The sequence below is a fragment of the Cervus canadensis genome, chromosome 25 (assembly GCF_019320065.1).
Source record: "Cervus canadensis isolate Bull #8, Minnesota chromosome 25, ASM1932006v1, whole genome shotgun sequence".
Taxonomy (NCBI): domain Eukaryota; kingdom Metazoa; phylum Chordata; class Mammalia; order Artiodactyla; family Cervidae; genus Cervus; species Cervus canadensis.
The window spans coordinates 20,514,920-20,539,248 of NC_057410.1; the positions used below are offsets into that span (position 1 = coordinate 20,514,920).

Sequence of the window (24,329 nt, forward strand, 5' to 3'; positions counted from 1 at the left end):
ATTCTTCACCTCTAGACCAGTGCTTTCCTATAGAATATTCTGCCATGATAGAGTTGTTCTCTGCAAGCTCTGTCTACTATGATAGCCACGAGCACATGTGAGCACTTGAAATGTAGCTCGTGTGACTAAGGAACTGGATTTTTAATTTAATTTCAATGAATTTAAATAGCCACATATGGCTTCTAACTTCAGTACCAGATATCAGAGCTCTAGACGATAACCTGCTGGGAAAAAATTTCCAGGAACAATTTTTGCTATTTTTGGTTATCGTTCTACCCTGGCACAATACCCCACTCAACTTGTATTTATGGACTACACCAATAAGTCAGATGTGGTAGGATGGAGAGATAGTAAAGGCAAATAGTGCTCTAACAGTATCGAATTGTGAAGAATGCTTACCTCCAATGCAATCTCTCAAGCCTATTTGGCATAAATCTTATTTTTAAAATAGCAAAAAATAAATATAATAAAATGACCATTAGGGACACATTTGGTAGCATTGAGCATACTCTTATAACTCAACTTAATAAGAAGGGAGAAAGGAAATGGCATCAAATAGTAACTTCTGAGAAATGGCAGTTATCTGACAAGAAATGAATTTAATGCCAAATACACTTTCTGGAAACATTTCTACTAGGAGTCAAAAAATCCTAGTTGTTTGTAAGGCAGTGAATGACAAGCTCATTCACACTCTTTACCCCCAGAAAATACTGTAATGTTTGCTGCCTATTACTGATTGCATTTTTCTTGTTCGAAGTATCTGTCTGAGCTATATCTGGTGTGTTTTACATTGCATCACTCAGTATATATTTTTGTTGTCACTGGTCAGAACAATAATCTAATAGTAGGTTAAGAGTGTAAAGAGACTCAAATATCTTTGGCAATTAAATGTCAGAAAGTATTTCCCTATTAATCATTAATGCTGAAGTTTCTAGATAATGCACCACTAAATGCATTCAAATGTATTCATATTAAATGTATATTAAAGTGGCACTGCATATACATTGCTAGTAACTTTTTGAAGTAAAAGTAACTTTCAAATGTGCTAATGCACTTTTAGAAGACTGCATTAAATGTTCCTCCCAAAAAGCTGTGCTTGATTGACAAATTGCATTGATTGAAAGAGCTAGAAATTTCGGTGTGAAATAGATAATAATAGCATCTCAAACTTAAAGCATTTCATATTTCTTTGTCCTGTTACATCAAGTCATTCTAGTAAGAAATTTGTACTATGTGAATCAGAATTAAATTGCTCTACTGAAAAAAATTTTTAAATGCAAATGTTCATTTAAAGAACCAGAGCAGTTAGAGATATCTGGCTGTGCTATGCTGGGAAAAATCTGACATCTTTGCTTTCTTGTTGTTGTTAAGCTTTCCAGATTATTAATTTTAGTGTTGATTCTAAAACTTTGACTCTGAAGTACAGTGACCACTGAATCAAATATTTGTAGGAACAATAATCAAAGTAAAAAGCTTTCAACTTTGTCACCATTTTTGAATTCTATATACCTTGTCTACATTATCAGTATTTTTGTTCTCAGTGAAGTAAAAGACATAATGCTTTATTTTCCTATGAGAATAAAAAGAAAAATCTTTATAATGATTTTTCTCCAGCTGTAGGAATAAAATATGGTAAACAAGTAGTCTTAAATTTTTCAGCTCAATGTAACTGACCACAACAAACCAAGAAATATGCCCATTTTTGCCATATTGATTTTCACTTTGGAAAACACAGTATGTTTACCTTGTTGATATATCTTATATCATAAAAAGACTAGATAAAAATCAATAAAATAATATTGTCCTCTATCATGAAAGAAACATGAATCTTGGTGTTGTATTATTTTTTTTAAAAGATGTGTACAGTTAGGCGCTTTAGGGCAATTTACATAAGTTCTTTCTGTTCCAGTGATATAAATAACCATCATTCTGGTTTCAGACCAAGCACCTCCTTCTCCTTGAACATGCTTTAGAGGATGCACAGGACAGTCAGCTTTGGCACTAATTAAGCTGAGTGGTCCTCCTCCCAGCTCTGAGCAGTAACTAGGAAGGAAGGTGCTTCTCACTGGCCACATTAATAGCTATGATTCCTGGGCACAGCTGGCCAAGTGCTCCCTACTTGAATATAGTGGGTTTTACCTTGCATTGGCAGAGAGTACACTCAGTGCCATGTTTGATCCAAGAGGACCCAGTGAAGCGGACCACATTCATCTCGTCCAGGCAAGTTTTGGTGATGTCATTGCGGATGGTGTCGGCCTGGCAAGGGTCGGTGACACAGCGCGGGCAGCACTCGTTCTCGGGGAGGACACTGAATTCACACTCCACCTCTGGGCAAGGCAGTGGCCAACAGTCAACTTCCCCTTGCTATAAGGAAAGCAGATGGACAAGGGTAGTGGGAGAGAGAGGGAGGGAATGTAGTGTCTACTGAATACTCAGTTACTCAATTTCTTTGATGGACATTTATACTTAGACCTTCACAGCCATGAATGTAGGGAATCCACACATGAGATCTATACTGTAGATGGATTATGAAACAGCCCTTATGGGTTAAATAAGAATAGCAATACAGGAAAGCAAAAACCAATTCTCTTAAAACAAGCAAATGGGCATGTCCTCTCTTTCCCATGACAAAGAACTGTTTACTACAGAAGAGATTTTTACTTAGCTTTTTTGCCTATGAGATGCCTTTTTCTTCCTTTCAATCTTTTACCCTACTTTCTCATTTATTCCCTTCTGCAAAAAGAAAGTTTTGTCCACTGACAAGAAAGTAAATTGAAATATGAAGGAAATTTGACAGTTTTTCTTTGTTCATTTATATATTTCTCAGTGTATGGACTTTGGAAAAAAAAAACAAAACTAGGAGCTGATTTCAGTCATTTTTATTCCACATGGGAAAATTGTGTGAATTGGATCTTTTAAAATTTAGTTCCCACCTGTTTCCTATTTTCTTCATAATTCTGAATCTCATGGACTTGGGAGATGAAAGCAGCCTTCAGGCACAAAACTGACCTTGCTCTTTCAATTGATTTTTGGTTGAAAGTATAAAAAGAAAGCAACAAAAAAGCATTGCCTTAAAAATATCCTCACACAAATAGAAAGGAAACTAGTCCTAACTTTAAGACTAGTATCTGTGAAACTTTCTTCTATAAAGACATGTAGATGAATTTTCATTTATACCATAGAAAGAAGCAAAAAATTCGGCCACATGAAAAATGACTGGGGTCTTCTTACCAAGTCTTTATTTTCTTTTTAACCTATTGTTTCTAGCAGAAGTTTCATACATACATACATTCAACTCTAACATTCTAATATTTACCGCAAATGTGTAAAACAGGGTTCCCGCCAGAATAGCATTGACAGTAACAATTTTTAGAAAGAAAAAAGGTTTTGTTTTTGTTTTTTTTTAAGTCAGAGCACAATTGACAGAAACGGATTAACAAAAGGTTTACTTGGAAAAAAGGATTTTTTTGAATGCCATTGTTCTGTTCATAACTGTCTTTAAGTAAACCTAGGCTGAGTGGATTGGGAAAGTGAGGACAGCCTTTTCTTCTTTGGCGCTCTGGAGATTGTCCTGAAAGACTGACATGGCATGGTATACTGCATCTACCCCTGGATACGCCTTCTCAGGTCCTGGATGCAGAACCCTCACCTCGTCATCATAACTAGGTTCACCTTCTGTAACTTCCGACGCTGTGGCCAGCTCCTGAATATTGGTGGAGGGGCAGGGAAGGTTGCTTTCCTGTTCTGAGTCTGGGCTGAACGTTGCCTGAGCTTCAGGAAGCCAGACTTACCAGGCAGCGGCACTGCTGGCACCTCTGAACCCAGGTGTCGCCGCTGCTGTACACGGCTGCCCCGTCCTGCCGGAGGCACTGGCTGCTCAGCCTCGGGTCGCACTCAGGGCAGCAGGCGAGGTCAGCCGTGGGGTTCTCACAGTCACACACCATCCGCCGGCACAGGACGAAGCCACTCTGCGACAAGGAGGAAAAGTCGGTCCCGAGAGCCTCCGTTTCTCAGTAGACTGATATCACACGTGCGTGGGTGGGTCTGCATGTGTGGGTGCCTGTGTATATAAACACCTGTGTACACATTACACACACGCGCTGTGCTGTGCTAAGTCACTGCATTCACGAGCGACTCCTTGTGAGCCTGTGGACCACAGCCCGCCAGGCTCTCTGTCCATGAGGATTCTCCAGGCAAGAATACTGCAGTGGGTTACCATTTCCTCCTCCAGGGGAATATATATAGATATATTCATAATATATCTATATTCATAATTATATCTCCCTCTATATATATACATATATATTACATACTATATCTAAAATTGGGCTTCCCAGGTGGCGCTAGTGGTAAAGAATCCGCCTGTCAATGCAGGAGATGCAAGAGACATGGGTTCCATCGCTGGGCCAGGAAGATCCCCTGGAGGAGGATATGGTGACCCACTCCAGTAGTCTTGCCTGGGAAATCCCATGGACAGAAGAGCCTGGTGGGTTACTGTTCATGGGGCCACAGAGGGTCAGACACAACTGAGCGACTGAGCATCAGCACCCTATCTGTAATTTCAGATGTTGATTTGGAAGTTTCAGATAACTCACACTATTTTCTCAAAACAACTGATTTTCTTTAAAATTCCTATTTGTAGCTAACACCTAAAAATTACTCAAGCTGGAGAACTTCCGATTTTCTTTCCGCACATTACTGCTTAAATGACTTGATTGGAAAGAATTTTTTCAGAAATAACCAGTATAGAATGATAACCACTGCACGGCTCTTATGTGCAAGTAAATTTGTGTATGTATGTATAAATTTTTATGTACTTGTAATTTGAATACTAACTATAGTTTGCTCTGTGTAAGGGATTGTATGCTTATATTTGGTAGGTAGTCATCAAGTTTTACATATTATTAAGTTTATAGATATGTGAACCTTATAATTTGTACAAGCTGATATCAATTTCTTTAATAATAGTTGAGTCCTTGGTATTATTATTTAACTATAATTTAAATTTCTATTATCAACTGGGTACACAGAACACCTCTCTAAAACTGAAATATAACCCAAATAGGGGTTTTTTCACTTGCAGGCCATAGCATGTTCATCTGGCTTCATTTATGCATTCATTCAAATATGATATTGTGACTATAAAAACATTAGCCTAGTTAGAATCAAAATTTTATCATTGAATAGATGAACACGTTGTGGTATTTCTGTACAAGGGAACACTATTCAGTAATAAAAAGGGATGGGTTAATTATACAGGTAATGAATATGACTGAGTGTCAAACATAATGCTGAGACAAATGTCAGACACAAAAGAATATGTATAGTTTTCATCTCATATACTTGGGGGATTATTTCCAGGTTGCAGGTGGATACCAAAATCCATGGATGCTCAAGTCCCTTATAAACGGCATAGTATTTGCATATAACCTATACATAATCTCTGATATACTTTAAATTATTTCTAGATTACTTATAATATCTAATATAATATAAAACTTATGTAAAAAGTTGCTGGGGTCAGGAAAATGAAAGTTTTGCTTTTCAGAACTTTCTGGAATGTTTTTTCTCAAGTATTTTTGATCCACAGTTGGCTGAATACATGAAGGCCAACTGTGTTATATGATTCCACTTATATGAGGCTGTAGAAAATACAAATCTTATCTATAAAAACAGGAAACAGTGTTTACTTGTTTCTGGGGCTATGGGATTAAGAAAGGGCAGAGGCTAGTCAATTTGGGTAGATGAAAATGTTATGTTATATTAATTGTGCAGAGGTTAATCAGATGTATGGATTTGTTTATCAAGCTGTACACTTGAAATACATGCAAATTACATCTTGATAAAAATGGTTACAATGTTTTGTTTGTACCAACCTGACATGAACACACGGAACACCGGTCATTTTCCAGCACCCAAATCTGACCATTGTGCTTAATTTTTCCATCGTGGATGCAATCCCCTGTGCAGTTCTTCCCGTGAGGACATCGGCAATCATATCCACCATCCAAGTTAAAGCAAATGGTGTCATTGGCACAGCTGTGCCTCCCAGTCCCACACTCGTCAATATCTACAGCCAAGAAAAAGCAGCAGGCAATGTGCTTGGAATATGCTCTGTTTCAAATAACTGTGATCAGGCAAGTTGTCTCCTGACATAAAGCATTCTACTCTAAATTAATTTTCATCTTACTGGCATGTATTTCCTACTAAAGCTGAGTAAAGCAATGTTAATGATCTTGGGATTTCACAGGGAAATATTATCATACTTGATTTCAAACACCAAATAACCTTGGCTAGATTTTCAACTTTTACATCTCTGTAAATATCATTAGGCTTTATGAAACACTTATTTTTTTAAACGTTAAGGATAGGACTCAATGTATCAAACAGTTCGGCAGTGGAAATTCTAAAAGTGCCTATTTTTTTTAATTGGCAAAATCATCCTCAATGTTAAAAAGGGGCTTCCAGAAAACCCCTTCTTCATGGGGGATGAAATGTTACGGAAGCCCTGAGGCATTTTCATCCCGTTTCAAGCCCTGTTCTCAGAGCTGTTGTCACTGCCAGGTAAGCTCTTTCCAGCATTCTGCTCAGCTGTTCTTCCCTGAATGGTCCAGGCGTTTGCACACTGCCCTTACACCCTGCCCTTCAACCACGGAAAGGCAAGTGATCACAAGCAATCAGCATCTCTTACAAAGAATTCCCCACTTCTCAGCTTTCCCATTTCTTATCATCATTTCATCTCCTGCCTGACTCAATTGGCACCTGCCCATTCTTCACCTGACTTCACCTACTCCATGGCAATCATAGCCTAAAGCATTTTCATACAGATGAAAAGCAAACATATGTTGACCCACAGATCAGGTCCAAGCGAGGAGATGTGATTCATTTTATTTATCCCCATCATTTAAAGGTCATAAGCCAAAATCATTCCAGGGATATTGTATGAGTGGCAGTAAGGAGTTATTTCCTATTTCATCTGAGTAAAGGTCAAGAAAAAAGAATTAATTCACAGCAAGAAAAGTGGGATAGAGAGAAGATGGAATGTATAGCTTTTAACCAGCAGAATGTACACTGATTTTCCTTCAAAATTATAGGATTTAGTAACTATCTGCCTTAAATGGTTTGATTTTAACATTGTAGAGGAAATGAATGAGTCAAGATTATATTTTTGCCACATTTCAATTTCTAAATATTTAAGTTCTGTCATATATGCATTTCTGACAATAAATTACATGATTATTTCTATGTAGTTTGATTTTTATTAGTTCTCCTATCAACAAAACCAATGAATTTAGATAATAGCTGAAAAGGTTTCTATTATAGCTATAGTAAACTTTATTATAGGTTGATTTGTCAAGGATAATACTGTATGAAAAAGACCATGATAAAAAATAACAGCATGAGAATACATGAAAATCTTAAAAAATACATTTATATAATTGTATTAATACATATACCTATATATCAGATATATATGTGTACATCAGATCCAAAAAAAAATTTCTCTTGGTGAGGAAATGAACTTTATATAGCAGGTCTATATTTGCTCTATTTGGAATAAAAAAGTATCCTCAGAGTTGATATTTGTCTCCATTAAATATTCTTCCTAATTAGCAATTATAGGAAGCAAAAACAACCCCACAAACCATAGTTGTTTGGTCTCTCTGACCACAATCTCTACAAATACCTCTTAATATACTTTTAATATCCATTACATGTATATATGTTTTATGTATTTCACTCTTTAAATATCCACTAATATAAGGACATTATTCTATTAATGGAAATGGCTGGACTTGAACAATCATTTCACTTTGCCTGACATTTAAAATAAAATTTCTACTAACAGATTTGTTTGTTTGGTTAAAAGAAAAAAAAAAAAAAAAAAAAAAAAAAAAAAAAAGCAGAGAAAGTCCTTGGATTTGATGAAGAAGACAAAGAAGAGAAGATTTTCAGGTACAAGGAGAATAGGTACTCAAAGTATATTAACAATAAAGAAATAGAATAAAACATTGCTTACAACAATGGTTGGCATGTACTTGTCATACCTGGAGAAATATTAATATTTAAGCAGAAACATCATAATGGACTAACTCTTACCTTTTGCTATCCTATGGGATTTGAATTAATTTGAACTTACCTTTCTTGCTTGTTATCTATACTGGGTTTCTCAATGCAGAAGCTATTCTCAACTGAATGGTAGAATAGAATTTTGGAGTTTATTTTTATATACAGTTTTATTGTAAGATTTCTACATTACATATACACAAAGAGTATATATTCTGCTTTGAAAATTATACTATAGTATATAGAAATTCCAACTTTAAAAATACTGATTATTTCTTTAGTGAGCGATTAGAGAAATAATGTTGCAAAAGCCAGTGGTCAAGTCTCAGTTCCTGTCTTCAGCTGACAGCAGTTTCTGACACAGGTCCTTCCCTCTTCCTGACAAATTTCATTTACTTGCTTCCTATCACACTAGTATACTGAAGCTGAAGCTCTAATACTTTGACCACCTGATGGAAAGACCCAACTCATTGGAAAAGACCCTGATGCTAGGAACCATTGAAGGCAGGAGGAGAAGGGGGCGACACAGGATGAGATGGTTAGATAGCATCACCGACTCAATGCACATGAATTTGAGCAAACTCCAGGAGATAGAGAAGGACAGGGAAGCCAGCATGCCTCAGTCCATGGGGTCACAAAGAGTCAGACATGACTGAGCGACTGAACAACATCACACTGGTAGCTCTTTCTGACTCTCTTCTGCCCACATACACATTCTCCAGGTGTGGCAAAAACATTTTGGAAAAAGACTTAGGCAAGCAAAAAGAAGGTAAAGAGTGGTCTAGTCAGAGGGAAGAGTGTGTTTGAGCCCCAAAGGTCAGAGCCATTAAGTGTATTAGAGAATCAGAAGTGTTGGTATGACTTAAATGCCCAGGGAGAGCAGAAGTGGGAGACATGCTGAAGGGTTCTCAGGGCTCATTGAAAGGTCATGTTATAAGAAATTTGAACCTTATAATGAAGGCAATCAAATGTCCTTTTAGGGAACTGCAAAAAAAAACTATTCACATATCCATTTTAGAAAGATTCCATTGGCTTCATTTTGGAAAAGGGACTTAAGGTATGGATTAGAACTTTCAATTAGAAGACCAATTAGTAGACTGTTCAGTATTCTAGGAAAGAGATGGTCATATAATAAAAGTAAACACCAAATTCTAAGTACATTTATATAGTGACTCATTTTATCCTCACAACAACCGTGAGAAGTACAATTATAATCTCCATTGTATAGATCAGGGAATTGAGGGATAGACATGTTGCATAATTTTCTCAAGATCACATAGGTAGTAAGGTATAGGTAGAGCACAGAGGGGAACCCAGTCGGCTCCAAGTCTGTGTTCTTAGGCATAATGCTGTACTGAATCGTAGCAGTGGGGATGCATACATAGAAACAACAAAGACAAAGCCATTTAGTGATTTGCTGGCTTCAGAGACTAAGGAGAGAGAGGGGTCATGAATGATTAGATTTCTGGCTTAGAAGATTTGGTAGATGCTATTTACATAATGAAGAGCAAGATTTTGATAGGGAGTGGCAGTGTTGCAGAGAAGAACCAATTCTGACTCCATGTTGGAACAATTTCCTTGACTTGCTTTACCTTGCTGGTATCATAATCATACAATAATGGCCTATCTAAGGAGGTTCCGCCCATGCCTGACTGTTAAACTAAAGTGCCTTTGTTCAGCTCACAGACAATCGGACCCTGTCCACCAGTGAAAAGAAGAGATTAACACATCCCTTCCCTGATTCCCTGGAGAAGGAAATGGCAACCCACTCCAAGATTTTAGCCTGGAAAATTCTATGGACAGATTAGCCTGGTGAACTATAGCCCACAGGGTCACAGAGAGTCAGACACAACTGACTGACTAACAATTTCACTTTCTTTCCCTGATGCTTGCCATTCCCAGAGATGTTCTGTAAGACCGGTGGCTTTTTTTTTTTTTTTTTTACTTTACTTATTCATTGCCTTTTCCTCTGTTCACATACTGTTGAAGCCTAGCTTGAAGGATTTTGAGCATTACGTTGTTGGTAGGCTAAATGAGTGCAATTGTGCGGTAGTGTGAACATTCTTTGGCATTGCCTTTCTTTGGGATTGGAATGAAAATGGACCTTTTCCAGTCCTGTGGCCACTGCTGAGTTTTCCAAATTTGCTGGCATCTTGAGTGCAGCACTTTCACAGCATCATCTTTCAGGATTTGAAATAGCCCAACTGGAATTCCATCACCTCCACTAGCTTTGTTTGTAGTGATGCTTTCTAAAACCCACTTGACTTCACACTCCAGGATGTCTGGCTCTAGGTGAGTGATCACACCATCGTGGTTTTCTGGGTCATGAAGATCTTTTTTGTATAGTTCTGTGTATTCTTGCCACCTCTTCTTAATATCTTCTGCTTCTTAATACTGTTTCTGTCCTTTATTGTACCCATGTTTCCATGAAATGTTCCCTTTATGTCTCATTTTCTTGAAGATATCTCTTATCTTTCCCATTCTATTGTTTCCTCAATTTCTTTGCATTGATAACTGAGGAAGGCTTTCTTATCTCTCCTTGCTATTTTTTGGAACTCTGCATTCAATGGGTATAGCTTTCCTTTTCTCCTTTGCCTTTCACTTCTCTTCTTTTTTTCAGCTATTTGTAAGGCCTCCTCAGACAATCATTTTGCCTTTTTGAATTTTTTTTTCCTTAGGGATGGTTTAGATCACCACCTCTTATACCATGTTATAAAACTCTGTCCATAGCTCTTCAGGTACTCTGTCTATCATATCTAATCCCTTGAATCTATCTGTCACTTTCACTGTATAATTGTAAGGGATTTGACTTAGGTCATACTTGAATGGGCTAGTGGTTTTCCCTACTTTCTTCAATTTAAGCCTGAATTTGGCAATAAGGAGTTCATGATCTGAGTCACAGTCAGTTCCCAGTCTTATTTTTGTTGACCATATAGAGCTTCTCCATCTTGGCTGCAAAGAATATAATCAACATGATTTTGGTATTGACCGTCTGGTGATGTCCACGTGTAGAATCTTCTCTTGTGTTGTTGGAATAGGGTGTTTGCTATGACCAGTGCGTTCTCTTGGCAAAACTCTGTTAACCTTTTACCTGCTTTGTTTTGTACTCCAAGGCCAAATTTGCCTGTTATTCTAGGTGTCTCTTGACTTCCTAGTTTTGCATTCCAGTCTCTTATAATGAAAAGGACATCTTTTTTGGGTGTTAGTTCTAAAAAGTCTTATAGGTCTTCATAGAACCATTCAACATCAGCTTCTTCAGCATTACGGCTCAGGACATAGACCTGGATTACTGTGATAATGAATGGTTTGCCTTGGAAACAAACAAAGATCATTTTGTCGTTTTTGAGATTGCATCCAAGTACTGAATTCTGGACTCTTGTTGACTATGATGGCTACTCCATTTCTTCTAAGGGATTCTTGCCCATAGTAGTAGATATAATGGTCATCTGAATTAAACTCACCCACTCCCATCCATTTTAGTTCAGTCATTCCTAAAATGTTGATGTTCACTATTGCCATCTCCTGTCTGACCACTTCCAATTTACCTTGATTCATGGACCTAACATTCCAGGTTCCTATGCATTATTGCTCTTTACAACATTGGACTTGACTTCCATCACCAGTCACATTCATAACTGGGTGTTGCTTTTGCCTTGGCTCCATCTCTTCATTCTTTCTGGAGTTATTTCTCCACTGATCTCCTGTGGAGTTCATCTTTCAGTGTCCTATCTTTTTGCCTTTTCATGCTGTTCATGGAGTTTTCAAGGCAAGAATTCTGAAGTGGTTTGCCATTCCCTTCGCCAGTGGACCATATTTTGTCAGAACTCTCCACCATGACTCGACCATCTTGGGTGGCCCTACATGGCATGGCTCATAGTTTCATTGAATTAGACAAGGCTGTGGTCCATGTGATCAACTTGATTAGTTTTCTGTGATTATGGTTTTCATTCTGTCTTCCCTCTGATGGATAAGGATGGGCTTATGGAAGCTTCCTGATGGTAGAGACTGACTGAGGGGGAAACTGGTTCTGATGGGTGTGGCCGTGCTCAGTAAATCTTCAGTCGGTTTTCTGTTGATGGGTGGGGCTGTGTTCCTTCCCTGTTGTCTGACCTGAAGTCAAACTATGGTGGAGGAAATGAAGACAATGGTGACCTCCATCGTAGGGTTCCAGGCAGGCAATGCCACACTCAGTGCCCCTGACCTTGCAGCAGGCCACTGTTGACCCATGTCTCCACTGGAGACTCCTGGACACTCATGGGCAAGTCTGGGTCAGTCTCTTGTGGGGTCACTGCTCCTTTCTCCTGGGTCCTGGTGCAAACAAGGTGACTGTATAGAGCTTCTCTATCTTTGGCTGCAAATAATATAATCAATCTGATTTCAGTATTGACCATCTGGGGATGTCCATGTGTAGAGTCGTCTCTTGTGTTGTTGAAATAGAGTGTTTGCTGTGACCAGTGTGTTCTCTTGGCCTTTCCCTCTCTATTCTGCCTTTTGACTTCGGTTCCTCATTGCTTTTTTTTCTTGCTTCCATAAAAGAACATGGATTCCCTCCCTGACAACATGGTTATTTTGAGACATTAGCCTGCCATCCTCTTGGTCAGTTGACTTTCCGAATAAAGTCATATTCCTTGCCTCAACACCTTGTCACTTGGACTTATTGACCTGTTTTGCGGCAAGCGGAGCAAGCTTGGACTTGGTAACAGAAGTGGGTGGCAGGAATAAGCAAAGACACAAGTTAGTTTAAGACATGCTGAAATATACTTTCTTGTGAGCTTCCAGGAAGAGCTGATTAGTAAGTAGTTGGAGATACAGGTCTGGAGTTCAGAAAATAGGACTGGGCCAAAATATGGATTTGGTGGAGATACATTTTAATCTTTCCCTTTCTCAAAAATAGACCTTCAGAAATCAAGCTCAAACTTCTGAGAAAGGCATTTAAAACTACTTCCTCTGCCTGCACTTTCTGTCCCTATCTTAAGGTGCACAATATCACATCATACTTAAGTCCTGAAACAACACTAGATAGCTAGATACTCAATCCTTTCTTAACCCCAACAGAAAATAATTTCTTTGTTACCTATGGTTCTGAATTTATTCTTCCCGTATATACTCATCATTTGCAACTTTGTAGCTTTTCTCCTCTGTTGAGAAACTCTCCACATTCTATCTTATATGACAGTTGTTACTGTTTATATTTTATCTCTACTATACACTGAGAGTAGTGACCATACCTCCTTCATATCTGTTTACAGCAGATGCCTGTAAAGTACCTCAAGCTACCTATACATATATTCAGTAACTACTTCATGAGTTGAAATAGATTCATTTCATTTTCATAGTTTCCCTTGATTTAAGGTAAGAGTTTATAGTATTTGTTTTGAACATAGTACTCAAAGATACTACCATGTAAACATTTTTTTTTTTTAGTCATACAAGTTCAAAAACACCTCACCAAACATAAAGATAATCTAGAAATAAAAGCTTTAAATAAAAGGAAATGTGGGCATGAAATGCAATATTCCTACACAGAAAAAAATACTTGGCCTTGTTCTCAGAGAGAGACAAATTTTCAGGCACATTAGAGATGATGATGTGGATAAGGAAATTGGTACCCTTGCACATTTCCTGGGGATTAAATGTCTATACCTCCGAGGTAAATGGATGAGCAAAATAATTTACAGTTTGTTTGCATGCAGTTTATCAACATGTATGTTGCAGATTACACAGTCTAAAAAGTAATGCAACAGCACAAAGTTATTTATTCATATCTTCAAATATGACTATTATACTTAATAATCGTAAACCTACTGCTGTGGATTTGTCCATGTTGAAATGCTTCTTGTTTTTTCCCCCAGCACAGAAACATGGAACTTGATCAGATATAACCATAGTCTTAAAATGGCATCCTTCTACATGCTAATATTACAATTCTACAGATCATTGAAATTGCAGTAAATAGATAGTTGTTAAAAAGAAGCATTTTAGTTCTCTTTTATATGACAAAGGTTAGTACTTTTAAAAGAATTCTTCAGAGCACACTGTCCTTGAAAGAGTAGTAGATTTTTATGATAATCATCATAAATTCTATTGCAAGATAGTTGTAGAATTATCTTTACAGAATTGTGGGTTTTTTTTTTTTATAAGAATAAGATTTCCCACTCTTTATGTATTTATGGAATTTCCTCAAAAAGCCTTTTCTGTGAAGGCATTTCACAGAATCCATTACTTCCCTATATTCATCTGTATCATGCGTTATTTTAATGATTAGTTTTCCTTGTTACTTTTGGACACTTAATGAATGCGCTCATTATGTTCTGTCACTTTTGCCAGACTAGTATGTATTTACTGTATGGAAAGAAGCAGAAGTGTTCATCGCTCAGTTGTGTCCAACTCTTTGCAACCCTATGGATTGCAGCCCACCAGGCTCCTCTCTCCATGGGATTTCACATGCAAGAATACTGGAATGGGTAGCCATTCCCTCCTCCAGGGAATCTTCCCGACCCAGGGATCAAACCCAGGTCTCCTGCATTACAAGTAGATTCTTTACTATCTGAGCCACCAGCGAGGGGGTGTATATTATATATATGATTTACTGTATATCATACCACATGTCTGGTGGAAAAGTGAAGTACTTCTCTCTTCTCAGTTAAATAAGAAGCAGAGTAATTAACAGAGAAAGAAGAGAAAGTGGTATCTGAGATGTGAGGAGAGTGGAGAAGTTATGATGTGTTTGCATCAGAGAGTTGCAGTGGAAATTAATGGACAATGCTGATGGTTCTTACAGTAGGTAGTTTAACAAGATGGCCAGCAACAATTCTCACCATTTACTATTTATGCTCTTTGGTAATCCTCTCTCCTTGGGCTTACTGAGTGGCTTCTAACAGATAGACTATGGGAGAAGTGGTGAAATGCCACTTCTGAAATTTAGATGTGGAAGACTGTTGCTGCCGTCTTGGGCACCTGCTGTCTCTTGGAATGCTTTTTCTAGGAGAAGCCAGAAGCTTTTTCTGGAGTGGCTCCTGGGTTAAGGAAACAAGGCCTGACAGTAGCACTGTTAGTGACCTTAGAAATAGATTCCCTTTCCCTCCACTCCTGTCCCAGACAAGACTTAGAGATGAGACCATGTCTCTGGGCAGCAACTTGATGTTAGTAACTTCACTAGAAACCTGAACCAAAGGCATCCAGCTAAGCTGTTCATAGATTCCTTATCCAGAAGCTGTGAGATAATTTACTATTTTCAGTGGCTACACTTTGGGAGTTACTTTTTACGCATCAGGAGATAACTAATACAGCCCTCTTGAGACATGTGGTCATAAATTTAAAAGATACTGAAAGCAGTTACAAATGTAAAGTAAGATAGCAGAGGTATGTATTTTTTTTAGTCACATTCTGATGCACAGAAAGGGAAAGCAAGCAAAATTAAACCCAGGTTACTCCTAGAGCAGAAGAAGAAAAGATAGGAAAAAGGAGGGGATGAAATAAAGACACATTTTTAGCTTTGCTCTCTATATTTCTGTATGATTGAATTATTTATAATCAGTTTATGTTTATTCTTTATGTGTATAATTTAAAATAAAAGACAATGCTAAAAAAGCAGCATTGAAGACTTCTTCCTGATAATATACTGTAGAAACAGGCAATATAGTTTATCAGGGAAGGGCAAAATCACAGGGTTTGATCTGCTTCTTGAACAGCATTTATAGAGCACAAGGTAAAGCCTTCAGATCACAGCTAAGTGGTTATTTGCAAATGCTAGGTTTTAGCCCCTGGTAAGGCAGCAGCATTCCCATTCCATACAAAAATCCAGATGAACACTCTGCTCAAGGTCCAGAGCTCTGCAGCTGTCGGCAAATCACACAGGGAACCTTGGCATTTATCACCCAAGTCTGCTTCACTTTTCTCTGTGTGAAAACCTCTAGAGGCCCAAGGACAAAAGGCATCTCATCATTTAAGCGTCAAGTACTGTTAAGTTAGATTCTCCAAGGCTTTCATCGACTGTGTCATTGTAGCCTCATCATTCTCTCAGGCTGTTACTCGATGAAGGTATAAGCACTGATGGAGAAAATAAAGACTTCTTGAGGTCTGTTTTGTTTTCAAATTCCATGCCAAACCCTTTTGGTGTGGGTAGTTTCCTTGGCAATTATTCACCGTGCTTTGCTTACTCTGCCCGCCTTCTAAAATGTATGCCCCTTAATAGTGGATATAAAGGAGCAGAACTGTCAATTCACTGAAAACAAGACAAAATTAATAGTAAATAATTGAATATAATCTGATTGAATTTCCGTCCCTATTAGACTGATGTCTTTTAAGCACGGACCATATCTTCTGATGCAACATTCACTAAACATCTGACTTTGCCAGGCAAAAGATACATGAGGAATAGCCCAGAGAAGCATGTATCATGATTTTCTTGGCCATGTCATCGTTGTATTTTCTCTAACCTCATTTTCCCTCTATCCTGCTTTCACTTGTTTTTCTACCTCTTTTTGGGTCAAATTTTTACATGCGGCCATTAAAAAATTTATCTGATAGTATAGATTTATTTATTCTAAAAACATCCTTTAACAAATTATCCACAAAAATTGGTTTGCTGTTACAAGTATTAATTATTCACAAATCAATTAATTATTATAATTAGGAAGCAAAAGTTAGATTTTAACATGTTTCCAATCACTTGTAAAAATACACAGCAAAAATCACCAATACCTCAAATACGAGATCAGTGTCAACTAATTACATCTTACTGAACATGACAGAGGATGAGATGGCTGGATGGCATCACCGACTCGATGGACATGAGTTTGAGTAAACTCTGGGAGTTGGTGATGGACAGGGAGGCCTGGTGTGCTGCGATTCATGGGGTCGCAAAGAGTCAGACACGACTGAGCAACTGAACTCAACTGAACTGAACAAGTCTCAATCTGAAGACCTTAAACTCTAGGCCTTTTCCTTGTACTGACCTTCACACGACTCTCCACTTGGTGAAAACATCCCATTGTCATGGTAGCCGTCTCTGCACTCACAGTGGTACCACCCAGGCAGGTTGATGCAGTTAGCACGGCTGTCACACTGGACAAAGCCATCAGAGCACTCATCAATGTCTGGGAGAGAAAACACAGATGAGATGTTATACAACTGTTGCCTCACTCTCCAAGAAACTAAAATATTCTGTTAGATGGGGACTAAAATATTCAGTGCCAGCAAATCCTTAAAACTGAGAAAATATAAAATAAAGGAAGTCTACTTGGTTGTTGACAACTATACAGAAAGAATGTAGTGGTATTAGTGATAGGAGAAATATCTAGACAGTTTCCCTGTTGCAAAAGTCATCCAATTGCAGAAAATGGAAAAACAAAAGCATCTATGGTAATCATTAGTGTTGCTGGCCAAATATTTCCCGCTCTTCTACCGGACACCAGCTAAGATTGCCATGTGACTTCCTGAAGCCAACTAGGCAGTGATATGTGTCACTTCTAGACAGAATCTTAAAAATGCAGTGTGTGGATTCCCCATCACTTCCCCATCACGATGACCAGTGATTTCCAGAAGCTCTGAAGTTCAACCTGAGTCCTGAGTGAAGATGATATGGGACATAGTCCTCCTCTACTTGTGGTGGACATACAGTAAAAACAAGAAATAAACCTTTTTGCTTTAAGTCACTGAGATTTTGGAGTCTTTTAATACTATCAACATAATCTCCAGTGTATGGCAATAGCATTCATGCATCAATATGCTTCTGATTTTTGAAAATAGTATCTCTTTTATGTCACCTTTTAATTGGTTCATATATATCATTAACTCATTCAATCCTCAAAAAAGATCTTGATATGTAGACAGTATATTGAACATATGGGAAAAAAAATGAAGTAAAAGGAGATTATGGGATATAACCAAGGTCACCTAAAAGTTCATGGTAGCCTAACTTCCAGCTGTGTGTTCCTTCGTACAAGTAGACACAGGTTCAAATTGGCAAAATACCTAAACAAACAGAGTATGCATCCTGAGTCTAATATATTGCTTCCAGTAGCTTTTTACTCATCACAAATGTTACAAGGTCATTATTCTCCTTGTTCAGGTTGTTGATAAATGGGAACATCTGATGTTCATCCAAATCTCTTTACTCATTCATAGAAGAAAAAGTAATGCCTAGAGTTGCCTGGCAGAGTGTCCCCTTCTTCTTATATACCGTCTGGGTTTCTGGATGTGTGGGATTGCCTCAGTTCAGTCGCTCAGTCATTTCCGACTCTTTGCAACACCATGGACTGCAGCACACCAGGCTTTCCTGTCCATCGCCAACTCCCGGAGCTTACTCAAACTCATGTCCATTGAGTCAGTGATGCCATCAAACATCTCATCCTTTGTTATCCACTTCTCTTCCTGCCGTCAATCTTTCCCAGCATCAGGGTCTTTTCCAATGAGTCAGTTCTTCACATCAGCTGGCCAAAATATTGGGAGTTTCAGCTTCAGCACCAGTTCTTCAAATGAATATTCAGGACTGATTTCCTTTAGGATTGACTGGTTGGATCTCCTTGCCATCCAAAGAACTCTCAAGAGTCTTCTCCACAGTTCAAAAGCATGAATTTTTCAGTGCTCAGCTTTTTTTAGGGTCCAACTCTAACATCCATACATGACTACTGGAAAAACCATAGCTTTGACTAGACAGACCTTTGTCGGCAAAGTCATGTCTCTGCTTTTTAATATGCTGTCTAGGTTGGTCATAGCTTTTTTCCCAAGGAGGAACCATCTTTTAATTTCATGACTGCAGTCACCATCTGCAGTGATTTTGGAGCCCCCCAAAATAAAGTCTTTCACTGTTTCCATTGTTCCCCCATCTATTTGCCATGAAGTGATGGGGCTGGATGCCATAATCTTAGTCTTCTGAATGTTGAGCTTTAAGCCAACTTTTTCACTCTCCTCTTTCACTTTCATCAAGAGGCTCTTTAGTTCTTCTTCACTTTCTGCCATAAGGGTAATCTCATCTGAATATCTGAGGTTATTGACATTTCTCCCAGCAATCTTGATTCCAGCTTGTGCTTCATCCAGCCTGGCATTTTGCATGATCCCCTGGAGAAGGAAATGGCAACCCACTCCAGTATTCTTGCCTGGAGAATCCCACGGATGGAGGAGCCTGGTGGGCTATATATAGTCCACGGGGTCGCAAAGAGTTGGACATGACTGAGTGACTTCACTTTCACTTTACTTTCACTCTGCATATAAGTTAAATAAGCAGGGTGACAATATACAGCCTTGATGTACTCCTTTCCTGATTTGGAACCAGTCTGTTTTTCAATATCCAGTTCTAATTGTTGCTTCTTGACCTGCACACAGATTTCTCAGGAGGCAGGTCGGGTGGTCTGGTATTCCCATCTCTTGAAGAATTTTCCAGTTTTTTGTGATCTACACAGTCAAAGGCTTTGGTGTAATCAATAAAGCAGAAGTAGATGTTTTTCTGGAACTCTCTTGCTTTTTCGATGATCCAATGGATGTTGGCAATTTGATCTCTGGTTCCTCTGTCTTTTCTAAATTCAGCTTGAACATCTGGAAGTTCACGGTTCATGTACTGTTGAAGCCTGGCTTGAGGGATTTTGAGCATTACTTTGCTAGTGTGTGAGATGAGTGGAATTGTGTGGTAGTTTGCGTATTCTTTGGTATTGCCTTTCTTTGGGATTTGAATGAAAACGGACCTTTTCCAGTCCTGTGGCCACTGCTGAGTTTTCCAAATTTGCTGGCATCTTGAGTGCAGCACTTTCACAGCATCATCTTTCAGGATTTGAAATAGCTCAACTGGAATTCCATCACCTCCACTAGCTTTGTAGTGATGCTTCCTAAGGCCCACTTGACTTCACATTCCAGGATGTCTGGCTCTAGGTGAGTGATCACGCCATCGCGGGGTTGCCCCAGACCTTGCTAAATGATCTGCTGTCATATCCATCTTGACAGCCTTGCCATGCCTACAGATACCACTTGCCAAGGTAGAACAGGCTTTTCTTAATGTTTCCCACACCTGCGTCATATTCCCTGCTGCAGTGACCATCAGGAAAATGCCCTTCCTTCCTTGTTGAAGGGAAGACCAAGTACTTTTTAGAATTCTTTTCCTCCAGACAGTCCACTTTAATTCAGTTAGATGAGACTAAGAAGCCAGTAAATACTGTTGAGCTGGAGTGGAGGATCCACTGCTTCTCAGTCTCATTTAATTCCAAATTCTGGAAGTATATATTTCTTTCACTTTCTTTTAAAATTTCCTTTTTTTCTTTGTTCAATTTTGAAAGAGACAAACTTTGAATAAAAGAATAAATTTTTTTAAAAGGAAAAAAAAATGTCATCACTCAGTTATTTCTTGATAAACCCAGAGATCCTTACTTAAAGAAGGTACAAACCATTCTCTTAGATCAGGTAATAAGTGAAAAAATAAATATTTCATATTATTGCAAAATTTTTAAATTATTTCAAAGTCGTGACTAAATGACATGTCACTATGGTTCCTCTTCTGAAGAGTCAGTTCCTGCTGTCAGTAATTCCTATTGTCAAAATAATTGTTAGTGGCTAAATCAGCTAGCCATTAACTTCCTGACATATAGCTGATACGGACTGCTTTGATTTACTAAGACTTTACAGGTTTCCTGAAACAGCCTATTTGTATTTCAGGGGCCTCCCTAACTGATGAACCTCTGATTTATAAATTGGACTAAAATGCTATGCTCATTTCAGCTTTATATGGCCTTTTCCTCTAACCCAAATGATGCAGAAAATTGGTTATGTCATTTCTTAAGTGCATGGACAAAAGAAAACAGGTTGGAATTTAAGCTTTGGAAGTGAGTTTATTGGAAGAAGGCCATGAGGGGGATGTTTAGAGTACCTTATTTTAGAAGAATCTGTTCATTAGCATTGGTGATTTGGAAGTAACTATTAATAGAACAGAGCCTTTTCTACTGAAGCAACTTTCACATTTCATGTGCACTTTTATTTAGCCCTTTTATCTTTCTGCAACACAAGGGTTATCTCAGGTCACATGGCACAGATATATATTTAAACTTTTACTCCTCATTCATTTTCTCTTGTCAGTCATTCTAATCACCAGGACCACTGTTATGCTGCTTCATCCCCACTTCTCTTTGTTTACATTACAGCAGCCTTCCTTGATCTATAACCATTAAATTTTAATAGAAATGCTATGCAGTATATTGGTGGATATCCCCTGAAGACTGGGGATTGAAACATATGCTGGCCATAATGCATTTTCCTATACAATTTGAGTATTATTATTTGACTGTTACTATTAAGTTGTATTTTAAAAGATACATAAACAAATATATGTCACTCATTAATTTACCATTCAATACTTATTGAATACCTGTTATATGCCAAGTACTAAGTGTTAGGGAAACAAGGATACACAATGCAAAAGTAATTCCTGCCCTCACTGGGTTTAGTATATATCTAAATTGTGTTTTAAGAAAATAAATTTATGAAAGTCTGAATTTACAACCCTATAGGACAGTGTTTCCTAACATGTGACACATCTGCCACCACTGGTATGGTATTTAGGTGATAATAGGTCAATATTTTATTTCAGGTTTCTGCATTATTTCTATTTATAGTAAGCTATGGTTTTTCCAGTAGTCATGTATGGATGTGAGAGCTGGACCATAAAGAAAGCTGAGTGCTGAAGAATTCATGCTTTTGAACTGGAGTGTTGGAGAAGACTCTTGAGAGTCCCCTGGACAGCAAGGAGATCCATCCAGTCAATCCTAAAGGAAATCAGTCTTGAATATTCATTGGAAGGACTGATGCTGAAGCTGAAGCTCCAATACTTTGGTTACCTGATGCGAAGAACTAACTCATTTGAAAAGATCCTGATGCTGGGAAAGATTGAAGGTGGGAGGAGAAGGGGACAACAGAGGATGAGATGGTTGGATGGCATCACTGACTCAATGGACATGAGTTTGAGTAAACTCTGGGAGTTGGTGATGGACAGGGAGGCTTGGCGTGCTGCAGTCCACGGGGTCGTAAAGAGTTGGACACGACTGAGCGACTGAACTGATAGCAAGTGATACTAATAGTACAGTAGTGAAATTGTATTTAAATTTTAAAAGTGAGAGGGATTAGAGAAACAACATTAAGTATATATTGGTATAGACAATATATGTATATGACAAAACTTATTAAGATGGCATATAAATAACTGGAGTTTTGATATAGCATGGAACATGCTATATTCACATTTCAGAACGAATTACTGAGCAATTCCTCAGGTACTGAAATGTCTTAATTCATTTAAAATATGACTCAATTTATCAAATACAGTATAAATATCCATATGTCATGGCTCAAATTATATACTTGTTACCATTTAGGACAGCAAAGTAAAGCTGGTCAGATAATGTGCATTGCTTTATTTTACACTTTCATGTTCTTGCTATTTTTGATTTGTTTATGAAAACTTTTCTACTTTGGTGAAAGTCAGTAGAAAATGAAAGTGTGCTTGAATTGCCAAAGTATGCACTTCCCAAAGGAGGCATGTTTGTTTGGGTCATGGTTCTAATTAAAGTGAAAGATAAAGCAAGCAGCATTGTAAGCTATCTGATGGTATGTATGCTGTTAGTTACTCTGTAAACCTTAATAAGAATTGAAATCTGATCTGCCACTTAAGAATTAAGTAGATTTTTATCTATACACAAATTTAAATATTACTGTGAGTTAGAACACCTAAATGCACACACTGTGTGCATTAACAGAAAATAGCAAAAAAAATCAAATAATTTATTTCTTTGGTACTTCTTTAGGTCAGTTAAAAACGAAACTTCATATTATCAAGTTAGAAATACAAAGAACAGCAGACCTAGGGGAGAAAAAGTTATTATAAGAACCACCAAGTTTGAACAAATTACTTTCCAACTGAATAAGAGTATTCAAAAAGATGAGTACAGAATGTATAAGTTCATATGATTGATTCTTGATTATAAGGGCCTTAATTTTATACTCTGCAGGTACACTATATAAAAAACTAAAAATAAGTTTTATAAAAAACTATGATTTCATTACATATTCTGTCTTAGGAAGGAACTAGTTTGTAGTTCCTTGGGAACACTTAGAACTTTTTCAGCAACTCCTTTTAGGACAGTCAGCTAGTGATGATATTAAGATGCTGTCCCAGAGTGCAGAGAATCTAAAATCCAAAAACTGCTTAGCTATCTAATAGCTGTCACAAATAGCAGTTATACTCCAGGGATCAAAATCAACTTGGAAAATAAAAGTGGAAGCACTGTGGGGATAGATTTTCTAGAAAGTACATATGTTTTAAGGACTTCCCGAGTGGCTCAGACGGTAAAGCGTCTGTCCACAATGCGGGAGACCTGGGTTTGGTCCCTGGGTCGGGAAGATCCTCTGGGGAAGGAAATGGAAACCCACTACATAATCATTAAAAATAAACTGAGACAGAAAACAAGCAAGGAAACTGTATGAATAAAAAAAAAGCTCACAGATGTTAGTATCTTGCTTTTTTCATCTTCCTCAGGTATGGTGACATAAGAGTGGGTGCCTCCTATGTTCTGAAGCCAGACACTGGCTTCAGCCAGACACTGGCTTCAGAGGTAGCCGGATGAAAACAGCATTTAGAAGGTCACTTCAGAAAGTGACAAATCATTTCTTTGTAAAATTAAATGTAGTTATAAAATGAGACACTTGAATGATAAACAAAGCCTTCTTACGCATGATAACAGTTATTTCTACTATAACAGCATATCTCAGAACAATATAAAGTGCAGATATCTAGAACCATCTATATCTAAAACAAACCCTAATCATTAGTTTAAGTTGCTACCCTATACAAAAGAAAAAATATATATATTTTTAAATCAAAAATCTATTTTTAATGGTAAAGTCAAATAATGAGAGTACTGTGTTTCCAAGTGTTTATTATTAATAAAAACCTGACATAATTTCTCATTAAAAATAGTGCTTGGACTATTATTTATGTCAGTATCCTAGGCACTGGTAGTTAAATTATATTGATAAACAGTAGGCAATTATACATCCTCAAAACAATTAATCAACTCTTGATTACCCACATGTGGAGATTATCTGCAACAGTTATTTTTTTTTAAATCACAAGGTCATTTCCTTCTGTCTTTTGTTGAGTTTTTGGGGAGTCTGCTTTCAACATTCAGATGTGAGTGCTCAAGGAAAGCAAACTCATTTGAGTATTGCATTGTTTTTTACAACTATGTCAGATTTGAATATATTAATAAAATGTCGTCCAAAATTTC

The 24,329-nt window shown here is 37.7% G+C and overlaps 1 protein-coding gene across 4 annotated transcripts in view; it reads right to left on the reverse strand.

The window, feature by feature from the left end:
* NELL2 (neural EGFL like 2) overlaps positions 1-24,329 on the reverse strand; it is a 438,955-nt gene that overhangs the window by 8,074 nt on the left and 406,552 nt on the right. For all 4 annotated transcript variants that reach the window (XM_043447184.1, XM_043447185.1, XM_043447186.1 and 1 more), the window contains 4 exons: positions 17,025-17,165; positions 5,877-6,070; positions 3,792-3,968; positions 2,140-2,364 (listed from right to left, as the gene is read on the reverse strand). In XM_043447184.1, the coding sequence (XP_043303119.1) occupies positions 2,140-2,364; positions 3,792-3,968; positions 5,877-6,070; positions 17,025-17,165 (737 nt within the window). The remainder of the gene's footprint in view (positions 1-2,139; positions 2,365-3,791; positions 3,969-5,876; positions 6,071-17,024; positions 17,166-24,329) is intronic.